General features: G+C 42.7%; 2 protein-coding genes across 2 annotated transcripts; one reads left to right on the top strand and one right to left on the bottom strand.

The window, feature by feature from the left end:
* The first annotated feature begins 825 nt into the window (after window positions 1-825).
* LOC132467064 (uncharacterized) lies at window positions 826-2918 on the top strand. Its single transcript, XM_060064143.1, is given in 3 exon segments — window positions 826-1351; window positions 1745-2267; window positions 2269-2918. Coding segments are annotated over 3 exon segments (1425 nt in total). The 5' UTR covers window positions 826-957; the 3' UTR covers window positions 2777-2918.
* Window positions 2919-13122: 10204 nt separating this feature from the next.
* Window positions 13123-15335, bottom strand: LOC132467060 (E3 SUMO-protein ligase ZBED1-like). The gene is made up of 2 exons (XM_060064128.1): window positions 14751-15335; window positions 13123-14366 (listed from the first exon to the last, which is right to left on the bottom strand). The coding sequence occupies exons 1-2, from the start codon at window positions 15214-15216 to the stop codon at window positions 13354-13356; spliced, it is 1479 nt and encodes a 492-aa protein (XP_059920111.1). The 5' UTR covers window positions 15217-15335; the 3' UTR covers window positions 13123-13353.
* Between the last annotated feature and the right edge of the window lie 8238 nt (window positions 15336-23573).

Here is a 23573-nt window from a genome sequence, read left to right as displayed (position 1 = left end):
ATGTCTGTCAGCGAGGTGCTATGCCATGTTTTACGTGTTACCTCCCTTTGTCTGAACTCCTTTATAACACGTCTTACATAAAGGTCTCATTTGGTCCGTGGGCTTGCCCTCGCTATCTGCGAGGTACGCAAAATAACTCTATATTTCACTTCTCTCGTATTTTTTCTCAACAAGCCGAGGACGGTCGGCAAGCGCTTCCGAACCTGTCGCCATCCCGTTGACTCTCACTCGCTCAGTGAACTGCCTGCTGCTGCTGTGAACTGCCTGCTGCTGCCATGTAATAAATAAATATATTGCCATGGCTTATCCGCTACGGGCTTATCCAATTGTTTGTGGGGACTGGAAGGTAAATTACCTCGCTTACTGCGAGGTAATATGACAATAATTTTATTTAGTGGACATGCACACTTATAGACTGCTGGGTATAAGCTAGGGATCGACCGATATATCGGTCGGCCGATATTATCGGCCGATATTCGCGTTTTTTACGTGTATCGGTATCGGCCGATACGCGGCTGATTTTCACAGATTTTTTTTATTTTTATTTATTTATTTTTTTTACTTGTTCTACCTCACCTGTTTTTAATATTTGTTAAATATTGTTCATCTACTTGTTCTTACTTGTTCTACTTCACCTGTTTTTACTATTTGTTAAATATTGTTTTTTATATTGAAGTTCAATAAATGTTCCTTTAAAAAAAAAATAAAAAAAAATCGGCTCAAGAAAATCGGTATCGGCGTATCGGCTAAGGCTGATGAAAAAATATCGGTATCGTATCGGCCCTTAAAAATCAGTATCGGTCGATCCCTAGTATAAGCTATAGACAAGTTTTTGACCCGTTTCCGCTCTACTTCCTTAACTCCTCCCGTGTATGCTTTCCACTTCCGTTCTGGCGGGCTCAGGTTTATGTTGCTAGGTATCTCCGATATCGACGCAGAGACACAGTGTGAAAACGGATGGACAACGTATCGAGGAAAAGTGGTTCGGGAACTACGTGTGCAGTAGTTGGCTGTACCAACTCAAGGAAACGCCTGAACGAGTGGTTAAATAGAGAGTGTTTTGACCACAAACCAGCCACGAAGAGACAATGTTTATGTCCTCCGTTGTTTGAGTTTTTTCGCAAGCCTGATGCCGACTCGGAATCACGGGCCTGGCTGAAGGCATTGAATTTAAAAAATCCACCCTGCACCGTTTTTGTGTGTTCACATAATTTTGTGGACAAGAGACCAACTAAGAATAATCCCTTTCCAGAGTTGTGGTTGGGATACACACGCTTTACCCAGCCAAAGAGGAGCCGAGTCACCGGGCGGACCACTGCCTGCCCAAAGAAGCGTAGACTTCAATCTGATGGTAAGTTCAGCAACTTTAGCTAGGAAACTGACAATACTGTTAACTGTGAAGAAGTTATCATACACTAACATTGCTACCGGTGTTTTGCTAAAACAGCTGGTTGTTTTGAAGATGGGACAAAATGTTCACCATAGCTAGGCTAATGTTCATAGACAGTAGAGCTAACGTTACATCATTGCTTGTACGTACGTTGGGTTGTGAGATACAGTGCTGTGTGTGTGTGTGTGTGTGTGTGTGTGTGTGTGTGTGTGTGTGTGTGTGTGTGTGTGTGTGTGTGTGTGTGAGAGAGTGTAATGTTGTAGTACAATTTATGCGACTGTGATGTTTTTAGTGAGAGGACCCTACTATGCCTGCATTAATTTTGCTCCATTTATGTTTTCTTCCCCTTTTTAGATGCTCCCGAAACGTGTCAGCCTGCCTGTGAGGCCGAGCCTGCCACACCAAAATTCCGAGATGCCCAGACCCAGTGGGAGGATCCGTCACTGACTGACCACACATACTTTTCAACAACACAGTCTGTTAAAGTAGATAAGGCCACACAGTGCGAGGATCCTACTGTGACTAGCACCACAGTCATTGATGATTCTAGGTCTCGGCTGTATACAGGAGTGCACATGGTTAAATTTTTCACCATGGTGACGGCGTTGTTGCCTTTCGCTAAGCCATCAATTACCCTTCCTGTTGTTGACCAAATCCTGATGACCTTGATGAAGCTAAAACTAAATCTTATATTAGGAGATATTTCTCACCGTTTCAATGTGTCTACATCCATAGCGAGCATTGTGATTAGTCACTGGATTGGCGTGATGGGTGAACAGTTCAAAGTCCTGATCCCCTGGCTTCCAAGAGAGACCATTCGTGCCACCATGCCCTTACCGTTTAAGAGGAACTACCCTCGAACCACCTGCATCATTGACGAAAAGTGCCATGCAGAGAGCCACAAACCCAGATTCAAGGAGTGACACTTTCAGTCAGTATAAATCACGCAACACTGTGAAATATCTTGTCGCTGTGGCCCCTAATGGGCTAATCATGTTTATATCTGACGCATATGCTGGCAGAAGCAGCGATAAGTTTATCACCATGGACAGTGGGTTTCTGGACTATCTAAGGGCTGGTGATGAGGTCATGGCGGACCGTGGGTTCACCATTCGAGACCTGCTTAATGAAAGAAAGGTCAGTTTGAACATCCCTGCATTCACCAACAGGCGCAATCAGTTGACCAATGAGGAGATAACACGAACCAGGCGAGTAGCCAATGTCCGCATACATGTGGAAAGAGCAATCCAGAGACTGAAGGTCTTTAAGATTTTATCCCAGACCGTTCCCATCAGCATGGCACGTAAACTGGACAACATCTTGACCATCTGTGCTGGCCTAGTTAACCTAAGAAGTCCACTGATCAGAATGCCTCGTGAGGGTTAGAATCTTGCCTTGTGTCCCTGTGTGCATACTAGTATTGGTTAATATTGTAAATGATTGTTATAGTGATGTTATTGTGTGGGCTTGTTTTGTATTTCACTTTTTAATACATGTTAGGATTAAATACATGATCTTTCTTGTTGAAGCCATTTGTTTCATTTCCTCAAAACAATTAATTCATCCAGTGTTATTAATGTATGAGTTTACTATGGACGAATTGTGTTTAAAGAAATTGTAACACAAGATGGGGCACTCATGATCGTAGTTCAGTGCAATAATGAAATGAAAATACATCAACCTTTATTTTCAACTTTGTATTATATTCAACATTAAATTCATCATTATATTACATTATGTAAACAACAGACATCTGCTGGCACCCTTGGGCACCTACATAAGGCAGTTTATTTTAGTTTTAAAATGCTGAGATATTTACTGCAGAACTGTAACCTTCCCTCGACAAAATAATCAACGATTTTTGGGAGCATGTGGGAAAAGTAGAATGTGCGCAGCCTTGTGATTTGCTCCTGAACAAAGCCTTGGTCATAGGGTACTTCTATTTCTAGGTGCTCAGTTTTGTTCCAGATGACCAACTTGGCGTGCTGAAGCCCTGTGCAGTGCATCCCAAGTTGAACCTGCATGTAGTAGCCTTTTTGACCATAGTAGGCAATATGGTATTCTACCCTCTCGCCATTTGCCACAGTTGTGATTTCACAGCTCTTTGTTGCCAAAAATTCTTTAATTGACTTGTCTCCCATCACAGGTGTTTTGATTTCTAAAAGAGTGTCTTTGTTTATCACTCCATCGGGTGATGCTGCAAGCCACGGTTCCTTTTTGCACACCACTAACCCTTTGGTTTCGATGCTGTTGCCCCGAGTTTCCAAATAGTCCCTTGCAAGTTCCTCCCCCTCCGCTCCTTGACGAGTTGCGGCATTGCCACGGAAGGATGGATGTAAGTGCTCTGACAAAAACTTCTCAGGCGCCGTGGTTAAGCGAATGGGCACCTTTTTAGCCGTGCTTGCTGTAATTCGCACTCTCCGTGCATCGTGCCAGACCTGTTCTTTGCTCTGTGCTTTTGTAACCTTCTCAATCTCCTCAAGCTGGGGTGTGGACATATCAATGTATTGATTGTAGAAGGTTCTGCATTTTACACAAGCCAGTGGTGTGTGGTGCTCATCATGGGTTAGGAGATGGAGGTGTGGGCATGGTATTGGATCGGTGATGTTGGAGGTATCAGCATTAAGGCAGAGTTGTAGGAGGCTATTCCCAGGGCAATTGAAAAGTTCTGCCATTGGTGAGGCAAGTGCGTTCTTCCTCCACTCTCCATGATTTCCAAAGAGTCTCACCTCCTGTGCTGGTTCTGGAGTGGTAGAGGATGGCTGTGCAGTTTATGGCAGCTGGTAGAGGTCCTTCCTATTGTGTCGTTTGAAGCATACATTCTTCATCTTCCTCTGACCAGCATTTCTTTTAGACCCAGCATTCCACTGGTTCTGTCCGTCTGTGCAGGCAAGCCCGGTTTTCCCCTGTCTCCCAGCATTTTCTACCTAGAAAGATATATAGTAAAAACAGTGCATTGATATTATAATAATGAGTTCACTGCAAACATGCCATATGATATAGTTTGCACTGGGATTTCAGTAATAGAAAATGTGTTATTATTATGATCTTGGTACACACACACACACACACTTGCACTCTAACCTCTATGATGTAGTTCGGATGCTGAAAATAAAAAAGACATATAGGCCTAGAGTACAATGGTCAAATAATGAGTTACCTTCCACAGGATCGCAGCTGCATGGGAACAAGATCTCCCTGGTCCAGCGACACACGTGCATCCCGCCGTTTTGACTTCTCCAGCTTCAGTTACCAGCACCCAAGCATTATGCCACGCGCTATTCAAACATTGACTAGGCTCTACATTTGCTTTCAAATAAACAAAACGATCATGTTTGTATGACATGACACAACCGACTTTGTCGCTATGCAAATATTGATAAGCCTCGGAGGCTTTCAGACTGTCCATCGCTTTCCCATCCGTTGCTATGGAGTCCACGAAATAGGCGCAAATCTTGCTGTACGTTATGTTGGGCCACGTCGCCATGTTATCCACCCAGTTCTGCACTGAATTCGGGTGGGGGATAGTAATGCCATCTCCAGTAAGATCCTTTAAACTGTGTTGCCATTGTATGGACATTATTAGCTTACGATATCGATCTGACAGTGGGCTGTCAAAGCGTCTGTTTACATTGGCAACCGCTGCGCAAGACAGCGCAAACCACTTCCGGCGGAAATGAAATGCATTTGTGGAGGGTAATGGCGCCGCCCAGGGTTCGGCGCGTAAACTTGCCTATAGGCTAGCCCTTCTACACCCTTGCTCTTGGTCATGACCTATAGCTTGACGATGTAGCCTTTTCTCCAGCCATTACGTCCATCTTTTAGATTACAATCTTAAGCGCTTAATATATTTGATTCCAACGTAATGTACATGTCAATGTACAGACTATTACACAATCTATTTAATAATGCCAAGATAAAAGGCATGATATAAAAAGTCATGTGCACAAGGTAAACGTGCACATATATATTGCAGACCCCTCCCGACTACAGGCCTCTCCAGCATCTCATAGCCACCCCGCCAACCAGCTATACAAACACCCATCTCACAGGCGCCATACACCAACACGCGCACACACACACACACAATGTAGCTAACTGCGCTGAGTCAAACCGTTTGCAGCCCAGTGGATGAGACATGCTTGGGGTTATTCTGCTTCCTGCAAACCTTAAAACATGGTAATAACTGACAAACAGATGGTTGAAGTACAGTCTATGGTGCAAAATATTATCAAGTACATTGCTCTGTTGTGCGTGTATGCGTGAGTTCGTGCCTGCACATGCGCACACATCTTTGTGTTAGACTTAAGAAAACAGGGCCATTTAATTTGCTTAGTAGATACTGGATTCTAAAGGGTTAGGGTTAGCACTGTAGTTACATTTACATTGAGCAAACAATGCAACCTTTTGTTCACAAATGGTTTCACTCCCCTGTGGCTCAGTGTTGACGGTAAAGACGGAGCATTTGGCTCAGGAAAGGGAGGAAGAGGGAGGGACCTTGGTGAGATGCAGAGGGCATCCAGGAAACATCAATGAAACGCAAATAATGAGGGCTTGAACAGAGGAGTAGAGCCGGGGGAAGTACCTTGACTTTGACAAAGTTAGACAAAAAATAGGACTATTGTGATAGTCCTATCATTGATAGTGATAGGACTATCAATGAATGACGGAGCAGGTGAGGGAAACATCTTATCTTACTACTATATAATAGGCTTGTCGGACAAGTTACTCCACAACACTTGGTCAGTGCGCATGTGCTAAGCAGCCTGCAGCTCACACACACACATACATACACATCGCATACACACACACACACACCGCACACACAAACACGAACACACATGCCCACACACAGACCGCAAACACACCCGGTCGGACACCGACGTTGCAAGAGAACGGCAAGATCGAGATAACAGCCTCGCCATCTACAGACGCTCCCAGCTGAAACGTTATGTCTATAGACTACAATTTATTTGCCCTAAACATTATTTATATTAAAATATTACTCGCCTCTTCGGAAATCCTCTAATGTCTTGCGATATTAATATCCCAGCTCTGAATGTTTTAACCGCTGTCGACACACGCTCCCAGGTAAGACTTTCTGTCTATAGATTGTAGAAATTGCGATAAAATAAGTGAAGGGACAATTTCTCACGTTGGCAACGCAACGGTGTGTCGTTCATTATATTATATAAAAAACATTGTTTTGACCGGCACATCAACAAAAAAGACACGCAATCTCTTAAAGAGACAGCGTCCCTATAACACAGTATGGGGAATTATGTCTATAGAGCAGGTAAATCTGCCCCTTCAGGGAGACCCCAATGGGACCTCTGGGCTAGAAAAATTTGAATGGGTTTCAATGGAGAGAAAGTAATTATTTTCTGATCCAAGTCTTTACATGCCCTGGATTACACATATGTTGTTTGTGGAATTAAATTATAATTAATTTCATGCAAAGAAAACAAAAGAAAATCGCAAGGAAGTTTGATAATGTTAGGTTTTGTGTGAGGCCGCTTTATGAACTACAGCCCCTCGCTGCTCTCGACGCGAATGATATACGTCACCACCATTCTTGTACAGACATGGCGATCTCTCTGCTCCACTTTACCGCTCTTTTCCAAGGGGAGGATAACAGCATCGAAAGAGGTGAAAACCATCATAAGTCGGGGCATGTGTAGAGTTTCAGTTATGCCGATGGGGAGATTGTCGGTCTTGTCCACGCCAGTCGCAGGGAGTGTGACGTCACATACGAGACATGAGGTCTTTCTCATTTCAGTTTTCTCTACAGCCTTTAACTGAACAATTGCAAAATAAACGGTCAAACTCTTGACATGAACAATTATCATTTAAATCCACAACCAACATATGTGTAATCCAGGGCATATGAAGACTGGGAAGAGAAAATTACTTTCTCTCCATTGAAACACATTCATATTTTATAGGGATGGGCACGAGTAGTAAATTCCAAACTCGAATGATCGAAGGAATTCCTCGAGGATCAATCGAGTACTCGTTAAATCAAATCTATTTTTAGAATGCAACGCATCTGCAGCAGGAATAGGCCTGATGATGAACGGCAATATTACCAACCAAACATGTAGGCCTAATGCTTATTCTCCATCAAAACAGTCAGAGTTATCAGAGTATTCATTATTTATTTTTGCAAACGTTCAAAACACATTTCCCTTACAAAAATAAATATGCGTCTCACAATTTAAATCACGTCGAACCAAGGCCTGTAACAGTTTAAAAAAAACGAAACAAGTAGCCTAACCATTGCAAATAAATGCTTAAAGCTGCAAATAAAACGGCAGCAAATGGACTATGGAAATACTCAGCGTTGTGATCTTCTCTACACGCCCGGGATTACAGCTGCGTCTTGCGGCGGTGAAAATATAGCCGACACACTTTCACTTTCACCGTTGCTGCGGGTCTGCTTTCCCGAACTCACTGTTGTGTTTCAGGAGCATATGTTGCCGCATAGTACTTTCTGGTAGCTCGATTTCGCTAGGCATATTTTACATTTCACCTTATGATCTCCTATTTCTTTAAAGTATTTCAATTCTTCCCTGCGGTTTGCTTTAACCGCCATCTCTTAACTTTTTGAATTCTGGCGTGCCTGCACACGCCACGGAACGCGCCATGGAAATGGATGCATTTAATTTTCTTTGTGCCCACGTCATGCGTTAGTGGCGCCGACAGAAAATTGATACATTTGCTTCAGAAAACTTTCTTTGTGTGTGTATATGCAAACTCGAGTTTGCCTGTCCACCAACCGAGTTCATTTGTAACGAGTAGTACTCGAGTAATCGATTCCTCACGCCCATCCCTAATATTTTACGATCTCAAAGGTCCCATGGGGGTCTATCGGAAGGGGCGGACTGACGAGCTCTATAGTCCACCACAAGACTACTCTTTGTTGCTAAAATGTAATAATACTCTACTTCTTGAGCCTCCTGAAATGTCTTAATACTTTGTTGCTCAAATTTATATTATTCTTCTCCTTGAGCCCCCAACAAAGTCCTTAAAAGAAAGGTATTATCATTCGCGTTTGGTGTGAATGCACAGATAGTACACAACATACAATAAATATAACAATACATGGGTTGTGCAGCACGTGTGCATCGATGTTTTTTATTTTTTCATTTATTATATATAGCAGAAGATTATAGGTTCCCGTCCTTTCACTCCCTGTTTTCTCAGTTAAACACAGAAATCAACTTAATTTGTCCGAGTGTTTGTTATATGTGAAATGAAGCAAAGTAAGACGCTCTCTTTTTTTCGGTTGTTCTCGACACCTTTCTTCTTCGTAGTTTCTTCTATTTGTCTCTAACTCATGCTCCAATCTTTCATCGGTCGGATGTCGTGAATGCAACGGAATATATGATGCATCTTTGCAGCATTGTCTATTGTTATGTATTTTAAGCACATAAGCTGCCCCCACATAGCCACTAGGAAGCAGGATCAAACACATAAGCTGCATTACCCCCACATAGCCACTAGGAAGCAGGATCGAACATATAAGCTGCAATAACTACTCCAGCCACAGATGGCAACGCCTTTTTGACCTTGGGTGGCTTGAAAGCCGCCTCTAAATGAAATGTATTATTATTATTATTAGACAGGTGAGGAGGGCGGAGCCAAAACGTCACATAGGCCACGCCTACGTCACATAGGCCACGCCTACTTGATACAAACCAGAGCGGGAGTCAGATTTGAGGTCAGAAACATGTGGCAGCCTGGAGATACTAGATAGATACGAAGGTCTGCTGTTTGTCGCTCACACGCGTGTTAGATACAATTCCCCTCCTTTTGCTTCAAAGTTACCATACCGAAACACAAATGAAGTGAGTTAAAAGCGATCCGGATTGGACTACTTTCTTCAAAGAACTTGACACTATCCCCCTCAGGGTTGAAGCTCCAGATATTCAAATGGGTGAAAATGCAGAGGACTTAAAATGATTATGCTTACTTCATAACGTCGGGAGACAATTATTATGCTTGCTTCATTTCGTAATAGGTGAACCAAAATTGTATGCGTTGTAAAATTATAGGCAAAATGTTATTATATTATGCGCTCAGACATTTGTTAGATTATTGACCGGGGTTTCCACATTATAGCTGTAATGGCAACATTTTGTTTTCACATCCTGTGTCTCTGTATTTGTTGAAATATGCATTTTTTTCAGTGGTCTTCACGTGGTCCGGAATTCCCACCACAATAACTATGGGTTTAAGTACAACTAGGGGTTGAAAAACTCTAGTATACATTAAGAGAGAGAGTGTAAGTGACATTGGTGGATAGATTACAGAATGGGGAAGCATGGTCATGTTGTTGAGAGGTATCCACGTTCATTACTGACCGCTTTCAGCACAGGTCGTTTAGGATGGGCCTACAGCGGTCCACACCTTCACGCCTTGTGGTTGAATAACATTATTACAGTTGTGTGGCGCTGTAATAATGCTCACATTAGCTTGTTTTCTTTTATTTTCATTATATGGAAGCAAAATACAGTTAGTAATTGGAAGGATAAAACCTTTTGATTTGAATCGATAAGCATAAGAGATTTTTTCTTTTATTTATTCTCCAGCACACATGATGAAAGTAGTAGGATGCTGATCACTCATCATAAGGGATTGATGAGTGATTGGAGCTTAATCATGTAACCATTGGTGGGATAACGACTGGCACGCTCCAGTGAAGGTCAACCATTTTGAAATGAGCATTCAAGAGGCGTCATAGAGAAAGCAGCGATGGCTCATCGCTCTTCAAAGAGCATCTTTTAGATATGTTGTCTGCCTGGGAGTCATCAATAACAACAAAAGGGAGTGGTGTCATGGCAGGCATGAACAGAGGGACACACAGGGACATTATCATTTTTCACGCAGCACTTTTATCTGAAAATGTTATTCATGCCACAACTGCCGTGTTTAAAGAATATATGTGAGCGCCACACATTAGAGTTCCATGATTCACTGGGCTTGGATCCAAAGCTGCGAGCAGATTCAAACATAGGCCCCTAAATTGTTCTCAAATAAGTACACCAGGTTTTCAGCTGTATAATGTTGTCAAGGCATCTCCATCTCTTTTTAACATGACGCCATAACAATTCAAACGATCACTGGGATTTTATTACACTACATGTTTAGACATGAAGTGTCTTATCCTTTCTTGGTACTTGGTAGATATAGCTGTGATGAGCCACTTCAGTGAGATTTAGGCACTTATGTTATGCACACACAGTGCACATAATATCAAATAATATTTACTTAAAAGGACAGAGTTTCCTGTATTCTCATCAAGGAGAAGAATGCATAAGGGGATCTCTGCTCGACATGAGGGCCGGAGGCGAGCGACGGGCGCGACACTCACCACCTCTTTCACGGGCCCTTAAAACAGGTGAGCAGAACCTAATGTCTAAAAGACTGAATCTGCATAGGACTAAGGCATAGGAAACCTAGGTAGAAGTGGTGAACAGCCAGCGGCCCGTTGTGTACGCTGTGTGATCCCGGCCTTGGGTAAGAAAAGCATAACCGACATGAAGTTGAAAAATCGCTGAGAACTCTGAAGGAGATATAATTAAAATAATAAGCCATTGTAAGACCATATAGAGGAACCAAAGGGCCAGAATTGTACAATATTAGGAGCTGTGGGACAGAGGTCCAGCCCAAGAAGGAGACGAGGGACGCTATACAGTCTGTCTCTGTTTTGGTTTGAAGTCGAGGGACACTATAGTCTGACTTCGTTAAGGTTAGGGGTCGAGGGACACTATAGTCTGGCTCCGTTTAGGTTTGAAGTCCAGGGACACTATAGTCTGACTTCGTTAAGGTTAGGGGTCGAGGGACACTATAGTCTGGCTCCGTTTAGGTTTGAAGTCGAGGGACACTATAGTCTGACTTTGTTAAGGTCAGGGGTCGAGGGACACAGGTACGGTCTGACTTCGTTTAGGTTAGAAGCCGAGGGACACTTAAGGGGAACTGTGCGTGATAGGAGTCTGGTGGGTCCAGAGAAGATACTCCTTGTTGTGATAAGGCGTTGGTTGGGATCCGACACAGTAACACTGATAACCATATTGTGCTACCCTGCTTGAATAGTAAGACTTTTTGTGCAAATAACCCTGCTATGTGCACTTGCTTGCTTGCTTTGTAACGCTCAACGCTATTTTGATGTGGCTCATGATCGTGAGTGCGGCGGCAGACGGATAATTACATTGACCAAAGCAGACAGTAATAGTAGAAACCTCTCGCCCACTAGTAAGGTGTGAGCAGCTGGGCAGATATCTCTGTCCAGACTTCTTGTGTGTGTGTGTGATAGAAAGAGTGAGTGATAGAGGCTGTGTGCGTGTCTGTGAGTGCGTGTGTGCGCCAGTGTGTATGTGCGTGTCGGCGTTTATGCGTCAACGTGTGTTTGGGTGTGTTTGTTTGTGGAGAGAGACATACAGGGAAGACTCTAGCAACGACGGGAGGACCTATGGGGGCCCACCAAAGGGAAGCGACGGAAAAACCCCGGTACGAAGGGAAGTACCGTGATACAGACGAAGACGAACCCCAGGAGAGCCAGAAATGGAAAACAGTGAAAGAGTGGGAAAGTGAAAGCGCTATGTGATAGTAACAGTGACAAGGGGTGCAGTGTTGGAAACTGGAGAAGCCTGAATGTTCACTTTAGGTTCGTATTAAGGAACATCACTTGTTGCGCCTTGGAGGGAGACAGACGGCTGCGCCTCTCCAAAATGATCAGCCCCATCTTGCTGAACACGCGTTCCGATGGCACTGACGTGGCGACAACACACATTCTCTCCATCATCAGCTGAGTGAGCCTCGGATAGATTACCAATCTACTTTTCCACCAGGTCAGCGGGTTGGAGGTTACCTCTTGCAGGAAGGACCAGATCTTCCTTTTGAATCTGAGGTCAAGGATCGAGGATTCAGACAGCAAGGAGTTGAACTCAATCATATGAAAAAACCCGGGCCATCTCAGCGTTGAGTGCAGTTAAAAGGGACACCACCAGAGGCTGCTTGAAGCGACCGGTCCTCAGTCGTTTTGTAACAAGAGTGATTTGTGATGACACAGAAAATACAAAGACTGCATTTACCATTTCAACAATATTGAATCGTATTATCGTATTTTGTGACTGATTCGGTCGCGAACGACCCGTCACTAGCTCACTCACAGTCAGTGAACGGACAGAGAGTCAGCGATTAGTGTGACTGGGAGGAGTCGAGTCTGAGAACAAACGAGACGAATGAGAGAGAAGAATCAGGTCGGTTCGTGCTTGTTAAAGATTTGTGCATCTTTAATCTTAATTCTTTGCATTTACATGATGAATCTATAAAAAGCAACACAGCACAAAATATTTCAGAAAATTTTCAAATAACTTCAGTTGTGTAACGTCCTATAACGTCTTACTAGGTTACCAGTGACCTGGGTTTGAGAGTCTAGAGCAGGGGTGGGCAATTATTTTTTCCATGGGGCCACATGAGAAACAGAAAATATTGTGAAGGGGCTGCACGATATGGGCAAAATATTATATCCCGATATTTTTTGGCTGAATGGCGATATACGATATATATCTCGATATTTTCTATAGAGTGGGTTAGATGTTTTTTTTTAAGTCAAAAGCCACATGTGAGATGTTGCAAGCACATTCATTAAAACACAGGTCAGTATGACTGCAACATATATCAACATGTGATTTTGTATAGTTATTTTAAAAAAAAATAGGAGTTTTTCAGCTTCTTAACAAAATTAATAAAATCTTAAAATCTCTCTGACAAATGATGTGGTGCCAACATCTAACATTGTGTGAAATAACAAATATATTAAATAGTTTAAATTAAATTAAAAGAGTTAAGATTTTTCATCTCCTACAGCTGTGCAAAGAACAAGAATGTAAACAACAGAACAAAATTACCAACAGAACAGGCTAAATACCTTTTCTCATATGCAGTGCTCCTGTATTTTACAGGTTTTGTGCAAGAAAAACGAGTCCATCAACTGCCTCAGGCTTCAGGGATGCCCTGTGACAGTTGACAATGTTGCCGCTGCAACTGAAAACCCTTTCAGAAGGGGAACTGGTTGCTGGTGCGCAAAGGTACTTTTTTGCCAGGAGGCTCAGTGCTGGAAAAATATCGGCATGCATCTTCCACCATTGGAGAGGATCTGTGTCGTGGTCGATGATAGCTGACTGTAAGTAGCTTGTAAGCTCACTTTCAATCGCCTCCCTCTGTGTCAGCCTGGTGTTAGTGGCTGTGCTCTGCTTGAAGAAGCTGGCCAGTGACTTCTTCTTTGTGGATGGTGGTGGCATTCCTGGTTCCTCTGGCACAGGCCCAGCCGGGTCCGGCTTACCGCTGCCCAAATCAGCCTGCAAGGCCTCCACCTCCAACACAGCTCTGTGTTTCAGTGCCTCAACTCTTTCACCTGGGATGTATTTAACCCTGAAACGTAGATCCGCAAGTGACGCCATATCCAGAAGGTCACTTGCGTCTGGGTCAGCATACTTGGCATTAAGGTAATCCAAGATTCTGGTCTTGATCGACCTACACAGCTCACTATCATCCTCTTCCCGTATTAGGAGACTTGAATTGAAGAGGTGTAGCACAGGCCTGACGTAGGAGAGGGTGACATACTCTTCACCGGAGAGAGCGTCTGTGAAGTCATGAAGGGGCTTCAGGACTTTCTGGACTGCCTGCAGGACCTCTACGTCCTGCCAGTTAAGGACATGATGTCTCGACTTCTTGTCAGCAAACAGGACTTTGGAGAGGGCTGCCTTTTGCTCCAGGACCCTGCTGATCATCTGCTGTCTCGATCCCCAATGTGTGGCTGACTCTGTGATGAGCTGGTGAGTCGGTAGACCCAGCTGAATATGCACCTCAGCCAATTCTCTCCTCCGTTTCCAGCTATAGGAAAAGCTGCTGACTATTTTCTTGCACAGCGCAATGCACCTTGTGATGCAGTGATCATCCATGCCATGTCCTGAAATAAAAATGTTAAAAAATATTTTAAATCATTGACTTTTTTATTTACCTTTTAATTTAAACTATCTCTTAGAACCTTGTTAAGTAGAGTACGCCATGTTAGTTGTTTATTTTGTTTGTGTGTTACATTTTTCAGTTGTGTGTTCATGTTCTTTAAAAGAAAACATTTAAAATAAAAGTATTTAATTTTTTTTATTTTTCTTTGATTTTTATTATCTAAAAAAGGAAGATCACCTGTGTTTAATAGGGAGGTGTGTGATTTAGATTGTATGTCAAATTCAAACACCATTTAACTGTGAACAATTTGTTATGGCAAACAACCGTTTTAAAGCATGCACACATTTTCTCTTCCCTGTAACAATTACTTTGACATTGTACTCACCTATGGCCAAATTAAGTCGGTGACCAAAGCATTGCATCCTCAGCCATTTTAGCAGGTGGGCCGCTTTAACAACGTTGCTCCCGTTGTCGGTGGTTATGGCCACCAGCCCCTTTTCCTCCAGCTTCCAGCTTGAGAGGGCATCCTGCAGGGCTTCAGCGATGTGCTCTCCGGTGTGATCTTGAGGAAAGTAGCTGGTTTGGAGGCACACCGACTCCATTCTCCAGTCCTCGATAAAATGAACTGTCAATGACATATACGGCTCGCAGGTCCTACTCGACCACATATCGGTAGTGACCGCAAAATCTTTTACTGTTGCGAGCCGGGCTGTCAGCTTTTGCCAGAGAGTGGTGTACATCTCTGGCAGCACTTCTTCAGAGAAATTTCGATTTGGCAAATTGTACCTTGGGTCCATTGTTCGAAGGAACTTTTTGAAACCATCCTGGGCCACCGTTGCGACCGGGACCATGTCTTTTGCGATGTGGTAGGCCACCGCTTTAGTGATCTCACGCCACTTTGCAGTTTTCTTGTAATATGGCTCACCACAAGTGAAGGATTCTTGCAAAATACATTGTTTTGGGGCAGAAGAAGCTTTCGCGGTCGGTGAAGCAGCAGCAGCACAGCCACGGAGTTTCACACATTCCTCATACTGCACTTCGTGCCGCTGCTGCAAATGGTGGAAAAGATTGGTCGTGCTTCCACTTTTGGACGCAACTGTTTTGTTACATTCCCTACAGATGACCTGCAGCTGCTGCTCCTCTTTTTTTTTTAAAACCAATCCATTTCTATATTATGGAGCCGTTGTTCCTCCTTTTGAAACAATGTCGTCTCCCGCCTCCGTCTCGTTTTTTATTTTATCGGGATCCTCCATGCTTGTTTTCTTGTGAGGCGGCGGCGGGTGAGGGTATGAGGTGTCTTTGCACACGGCACGTTCGGAAGGACAGAGTGGGAGGGGGAGGGGTCTCGCTCACAGTCTCCAAGGCAAACACAGACGCTTGAGGCGGAAACTGACCATTTTAACACATATATCGATATAAATGATATTGTCAAATCTTGTATCCCCTTGGAAATTATATCGATATATCGTACATAGCCGATATATCCTGCAGCCCTAGGGCTGGGGCAAAAGGCTGAACTCAATTCTGCATAATATTAATTGCATTTCTTTATAAAAAAGTAAGTAGCATTGTTTTGACAAGCTGGTGAGATTAGGCTATATGCTATAATCAAGCAATGGAAAGGTTTAGGGGTTGCCTTACAAAGAAAATCTTTTATTCAATCAAATTTCCTGTGTTTAAACTTTTTTTCAACTTTTGTGGCTTACATTAGTAACATTTTCAGTCACATTCACTCCAAAACACATTTTGAGTTTAAAATACTGTTGGAAAGAGGTTCTTATTATTCTACAGACATCACAATATTGTCTTTGTGCTCCAAACATTACACAAGTCACATTATATTGAACTGTGATTTTGAGAAAAGGCTTCCCAAGAAAGTGTCCCAGTTCACTGCTAGTTGATGCCTTTACATGCCTACTTTTTTTATCTTACCACCCCATTTGCTGTTTGCAAATAATTTTTTTTGTTCAATGAGAGAAATCTAGTCTCTGCAGGGCTTTAACGAGTGCATCGAAGTCAGTTGAACATCAGTTCGAGAGGATCTATACCTGGATTTTGTAAACTTCATCATTGAAAATGTTTGTTCACATGTAGGTAGAGCCAAAGAGAACCAACATCTTCTGAGCATGTCTCCTCATGTTTGGAAAGTTCTCCTCCTTAAGAGAAGAGTAGAAATCCAGCAGGGATCCTGACTTAAAGTACTCTGCCAGTACTGCATCTGACTGCACGTCAATCACTGGGTGCATTATCCACACTGCAGGTAAAGGGAGAGGAAATCCTGTTAATTTCATCCTGAGATCTTGTTCTGAGATCTTCAAAACTCACCATGCAATGCTCCTAACATGGAAGAGTACCTGCGGAGGTGATGGCCGGCTGATGGTGTGACTCCTTTCAGGGTTGGCATGTTAGTGAGGGAGTTGCTCTCAAGTTGGCTTGAAAGAAACTGCATCTTTCTCATGAAAGCCTTCACCAGGCTGTGCATTTCATAAACAAAAAGGCCCTTGCCTTGCAGTTTGGTGTTCAGTTAATTCGTCAGTGCAGTCACATAAATAGCAAATGAAAAAAATCTGCCATCCAGTCCTCATCTGAGAGCTCTGGGATGTCATTGCCTTTCTTCTCACAAAACTCTTAAATCTGCTTTCAGGTCCCAAACTCTTTTTAGCACTTTGCCAAGGCTGAGCCATCTGACAGCTGTATGGTAGCCGATGTCACTATGCTCATTCTCATGCTCCTCTAAAAGTGTGACAAATTGTCTGTGATTCAATGCCCGTGCCCTGATGAAGTTTACTGTTTTAGCAGCAACATCAATAACATTTTGCGACTTTCACAACACATTTTGGTGTATGATAAAATGCATGAGATAAAATGAGACAATACGTTTATTTTGTAATTTACAATTAACCTTACACGGGCTGGTCAAAGTCAATCAAAGGGCCATATGTGGCCCGGGGGCCGTACAATGCCCAGGTCTGGTCTAGAGGGATGTGTTTATTAAATTACAGTAGATTATAAGCCATAATTTGTAAGACCCAGTGTAAATATACAATACGGTTGTACTCTACCTTTTATTGAAAACTAGGTTGCAGTTATTATTGCAAGCCTAATAAAGTTAATGTAGCCCTTTTACCCCTATAATAAAGAGGGCAGGGGCCTAGGTTCTTCAATCAATCTTAAATTATTATTTTTGATTTCCTATATTATGCTAACCACATAACTCCAGCACCCTTATTAAATATTAACCACTAAACACACAATATCCACACTACACGTATTTAGTAAGCCAACCAACAATAAGTAGTTAAAACGTTTACTTATTTGAGAACAATATATATATCTCATATCCTACTACCATACAGGCTACAAGTAATTAACATTACTAACTAAGCCGGCACATAAAAGAAACAAAATCAAACAATCCTTTACAAAAGAAAACCCTGTTGCAGGCCTGTTGAAGAATAGTCCTCTTCGCTCCTCCGAGCCAAGAGAACTCGTCGGCTACTCACATGTCCAGTTGAAACGCGATGGGCGTCCTTGAAGGTCCGTGGAAGTCCGTGAGAGTACTGGGAAAGTCCGTGGAAGTCTGTGAAAGTCCTGAGGAAGTCCGTGGAAAGGACACAGGCGCTCCTCACTGCTTGTCGCGTTATTCCTTTCGCCCGAGCCAGGTCAGCCAACCCGCGTGGTCACACCCGCTATCTCGTGCGGCGGTTTCTCGGAAACCCCGTGGCAGTAGCGTCGCTAGCTGCGTTAGTTAGCAGGCCACTGTTCAGCTACTTCTGTCAATTAACTGACCGGGTCGTATGTGAACCGGTCCGGTGGAGCTTTCAAGTTTTCAAGTTTGTGTTGAACTTTTTCTTCAATCTTGTGTTGTGGATATGTCATCCAACAATACAGTAAAACATGTGCTCTCCCCAACAAACGCCTTTTTTTTCTCCCTTTTCCAGCCCGTCTCTCCCGCAAAAAAACTCATCGCACTCCCTCCTGGCTGGATGGCCATATTACAGTTAAATTGAGCAAAGGATACAACAACATTTACAAAGTGTGCAACATTAGACAAACATCGACAAAACATTATGAAAAATAATAAACTCTTATATAATATTGTTTATTCTTTTGAATAACCAGAACCCAAATTTCAACTGGGTAACATTAACAATATGTTTATGTTACCCTGTGTAACCCGTGTTACACATGGTTACCTGTGTAAACCTGTGTTGTCTAGATACATTTTGTAGCCACCCTCACTGATTGATATGGTTATGATGTGGATTGTGGACTTTTTTTTTTTCCATAGGGGCTGCATGATTGAACACTGTTGTAGGCTATGCCATGCGTTAAAATAATATTAATAACAATATTAAACTTGAGCAAAGCAGGCTATATCCCAGCCTTCCCAAACAATATCTTGTTTTAGGGTAAATGATAATATTGGTCAAATTATTTGTGAAAGAACAGCTGATTCAGCGGTATTACGTTGCATTTAAATCAATGCATCTGCAAACACCGTACAGCAAACACATTTTCTTGACACTGACATCGTGTACAAGCCCATAACTTTTAGGATTGTTGAGTATTCGATCGTGAGAAAATATCGTTTTACCGCGAGTGAGTGTTAAAAAGAATGAATCAAAGTGGGCGCGCATGTGTGTATGTGTAAAATAATTAATGAATGCGGGCGCGCGTGTGTGCGTCCATCTGTTTAAACACCAGCAAACTAAACACGTAACGCATAATACAGTTCATGGCAATGTATATTAACGGGGGGACATATGCATATTAGGAACACAAGTCGATAACGATAATGTATACAATACTGGAAAGAAACAATGTTTGTTAATGTATTGCAGCGTATCATTAAATAGACCCACAGTTGCGGCCACAGGACCGCATATCATGTGTGTGTTAAGTTTTCTTTGCCGAAATTTCCATGACGACTCAGTATTTCTAAAGTTATAGAAGAAAACCCTATTCCATGTGTGAATTAGGCCAAATCATTTGGCAAATAAACTGAGCCATTTGAAGTTTGAAATTCATGTGGTCATGCATCTGTCTCATCAGAGACTGCAAACGCGCTGTCAAAATATCAACTCATCAGGTTCAAATGCGCTCATGGTTCTTAAAGGGGATTATTGGTTTATTGCACGTAATGACCAAAACACACCTAGGGGTAATTAGGCTACTTCAGGGCAACCTTTTTTAGATTTGCATCGGGCGTAAGAGTCATTTATCTGCAGGTATAATAGCAACCTCGCCATAGAACCGCCCACGAAGCTACTTGCGTTTGGCGCTTCTCAATTGCGTATCAACTCCTTAACCAATAGGCCACGGATGCCCTTTGACTCTGGACTCTGGGCTTGGAGTCCGGCTTAATGACTTGAGACTTGACTTGGAATCTTGCTCCAAGACTTGAGAGTTAACATGGGCTGAATCCGAATACTCATACTTGACTGCTATAGAGTAAAAAAGTAAAGTAAGTAATTAAGTAAAAAGAGACATTTTTAATTTAATAGCAACGATGACAAGACGGAAAAACAGGTAACTTATCAAGGTAATTTTGCTGGCATCTGAGGGGAGATACGTCATCTCCAAACATCCGGTGGAGTTTCGGCGGTATTCTGAAGCGTTCGGAGGTGTTCTATGCGTAGCTGTAGACCGTACTACACAGTCAAGTATAGTACGGTCAAGTAGTAGACACTGAACAAAAATAGTATGTACTAAGTATTCGGATTCAGCCATGGACTCTGGCTCAAAGACATCAGACTTGATATGGACTCTGGCTCAAAGACTTGAGGGTTAACATGGACTCTGGCTCAAAGACTTCAGACTTGACTTGGACTCTGGCTCAAAGACTTGAGACTTGACATGGACTCTGGCTCAAAGAGTTGAGACTTTCCTTGGACTCTAGCTCAAGGACTTGATACTTGACTTGGACTCTGGCTCAAAGACTTGAGACTTGACTTGGAATTGCACCAAATTACACACAAAAACACACACATAACAAATGGGGGTGAAACAGCATTTTTTAAAACAAAGTTCTAAATTTCTTGAGAATTGTATGAATTTGTAATGTTCAAATTTGTTTTTGAAACTGCTAGAGGTTAGCAGATTTTTTTACTCATGTAATTTATTAAGCTTTTCTCACAGCTCCAGACAAAATATGTCCTGCGGTGTGACATGACATTACAATATAATTCTAATATTTAAATATTATTGATTTCAAATACAAATCAGGTATGTTTTAAGGTTAAGAAGTTTAAGGAATGATCATTACAATTCTGCATATGTATTTTTTCACAGCTGTTTTTGGATTCTATTCCTTACTTGTGCCATCTTTTATCACTCGCTCCCGTGGAAATATTGTGTAAAATGTAAAAAGATATTTGAAAATGTAGATTTTTTTTCTTTTGATAGTTATATTATGCAATGTTTTCAAATGAACATAATTGTTAAAGCTAGTTAACATAGTAAACGTTATTTAATTGTGTTTGAAGTGATGTCACACCACAGGACGTGCCGTCACACCACAGGACGAAATGAGACGAACATTTATGGTGAAATTTATTGTATTTTTGTAACAACAACAAGAGAAATTGGACATTCTGGAGGCATCACTTACAGAACAAATGATCAGACCAGAATGACAAACTGTTAATCAGCCAATACTTAAAATAGGAGGTAGAAATGATTTAATTATTTGAATGATTTAGGAGAAATGGCAAACTTATGTGTTAAACATGAGCCAGTCCAGTTTGGTTAATTTGGCAACTCGACCATAGGGCTCAGGCTCTGAAATTGTACCAATTATGTCACTCTGAGAGTAGTAAATGCTATCCTCTTTGTCAGGCCACTGAAAGGCATTCTTCTTTCCGTGTTGAACCATACAGTTTACCTGTATTTCCTCTCCCTGAATATTCAGCACTTGGCCCACATATTGCTTCTCATCATATTTCACAATGGTGAACTTTCCCACTTCCAACACGTCTTGGTCACTTTCAATGTCTTCATCTAAGGACGGGATAGGGGTCATCTCTTGAGCTGGACTGTCAGCGGTCATTGTGACTTTTGTGACCTTGAAGCAGCCACACACCTTTGGATAGCTGCAGAAGCAACTTACTACCCTATGAAACACCTCCCCTGGTGTTGTACAGTAAATCTGGTGTGTACCTAGTATGCCTTTCACAGCTGGGAGCACAGGAGGGAGCAGTTTGTCAAAATTTTCTATGTCCTTTTCCTCTATCCATTTAATTTGGATTTTCATCTCCTCTTTGCTGGACAAGAAGTCAAAGAGGGCCTCTGCAGTTTGCAGATCAGCTCCCCTTTGGACAGCCTGATCTGCCATCCGCTTCACACAAGCTCCAACCCCATCAGGAGCTCCTTTTCCATGGCCCCGTTCACTGTAATTCCATGTGAGACACTGGAACCCCCAGGTAAATGGCACTGTACTCATCAAGAAACAATTTGTCTTGTTGCGATACTGTGTCACAGGACCATCACTGATAAGGTGGAGTGACTCAAACGGTGTGTTGTGCTGCATTTGGAGGTCTTCAATGACTGGCTGTAAGTGAGCCCATACAGCACGCTCATCATGCCTCAGTGATTTTGAAATGGTTGCAAAACTCTGAATGGCCGTTTTGGTGTAGGCAACCACTGTATGAATGGTTACTTGGTTTCTATTTCCACCAAAGTGGAAAGATTGAATTTCGGTGTTCAGTTTGCATCCATAATTTTCAGAGAAATCTACATGCAACACCAAATCATTTTCTTTCAATTTCTCTTTTAACTCCCTCATTTTGGTTGATTGGTGCATCCAATTGAATTGATGGGATGCAATTGACTCCAGATGATGCTGGAAGGTCTCTGCCAGCTCTCCCAGCGTTCCCTCAACCCCTTTCTTAGCCCAGTTGGTGAACACCTTTTCCCCTGCAGTCACCCTGCAGGCCGTGTCCTCGTCACCAGCATCAGACGGGAGAGACACTGTTGAGTCCATTGGAGATGGAGTCCTTGAGCTCACACACACACGCACACAAGACAGATTACACACACACACCCTGGACTCACCGCCTACTGGACTCCCTCCCCCTCCCCTTCCCTCGTTGCAGCACAGTATGCCGCGAGTGATGTGATGCGCCTGTTGGCTGCGTCCGCCTCCCGGTGTCTGAGTTGTGACACCTCCCCTCCCCAACTCCCTTCCCCCCTCCCATATGTGTTTGTGATGTTTTTGATGTGATGCTTATGTGTTGAGGTGTTTTTTTTTGCAAATCCCTACACTGTGCCCCCCTTAAAGGAGCATAGTTTGGGGTATTGACAATTTTTTTCCCCCCTCGTTACCCTCTTGTTTAGCTTTTTTAACTTTCTTATCTAACGCGGGCCGCATGGTTCTTGTTGAACAAGCGCCTGACAGTCTCTCCGTCCTGTCTCCCCACACTGTCCTTTATGTTTCTTGGACGGAATGTAACTGGTAATTTCGTTGCTCTGTAACATGTGCAATGACAACAATAAAAATTCTATTCTATTCTACCTTCACCCGCTCCCACTGCTCCCACCTAGCGAATTCAACAGGATCGTGTGTGTTGAGACGCACCTCATCAAAACAGCAGTTGGTGCACTGCCTGTGCATACATTCTTGTTCCTCTGTGTTACAAGTAATGGAAGAAAGAAGATTAGACAGACTTTTGGTTGAAATCATGCCTTTAAAAACCAAAGAGTCAGGCGCATGTTGTCATGCTGGTAGCATGCACAGGTATTTCTATCTGTTGGCCTGGCCTCTGTTATGTGCTTGGGCCTGTAGCGAGCAAACTGCCGGTAAGACATTTGCTGTGTGACGCTAGATGCTTGTTTGTATTTGGAGTGTAGCTCACTCAAGGTTTTGGTTAAAACCCGCCGCTGCATTTTGTTATTTTCCGGCCTACAGTATCCCTTTTTCCTGCCAAGAGCATGCTGTTTTCATCCCTGGAAAGAAAGCTGGTGACTTGCTGTTTTTTTTGTGTCGCGGCTCTTTTCGGCGAAGGTCTGATGGTAGGTTGAAGTACTATCTTAGCTTTATTCCAGCGATGCTTTTGAACCCTCATCTTACTATTGGCTTTTTTCATGCCATCGAGCATTGCTTTTAGCTCCTTGTTTTCTCTTTCAAGCCTCTTTTTTTTTGCTGTCAACTTGGATTGAAAAACCTTTTTGGGGGGACTTGGAATTGGGGTAAGATGAGCAGGTGAAA

This window comes from Gadus macrocephalus, chromosome 1 (genome assembly GCF_031168955.1).
Source record: "Gadus macrocephalus chromosome 1, ASM3116895v1".
In the NCBI taxonomy this organism is placed as follows: domain Eukaryota; kingdom Metazoa; phylum Chordata; class Actinopteri; order Gadiformes; family Gadidae; genus Gadus; species Gadus macrocephalus.
Note: the sequence above shows the minus strand (reverse complement) of the source record. Positions and strands in the feature narration are given on the sequence as shown.

Excerpts from the sequence above, each read along its gene's own strand:
- LOC132467060 (XM_060064128.1), bottom strand. The coding sequence starts at position 15,216 with ATGGTCCCGGTCGCAACGGTGGCCCAGGATGGTTTCAAAAAGTTCCTT. Across the intron at positions 14,367-14,750 it reads CCGACTTAATTTGGCCATAG|GACATGGCATGGATGATCAC; the intron begins GTGAGTACAATG and ends TTTTTATTTCAG.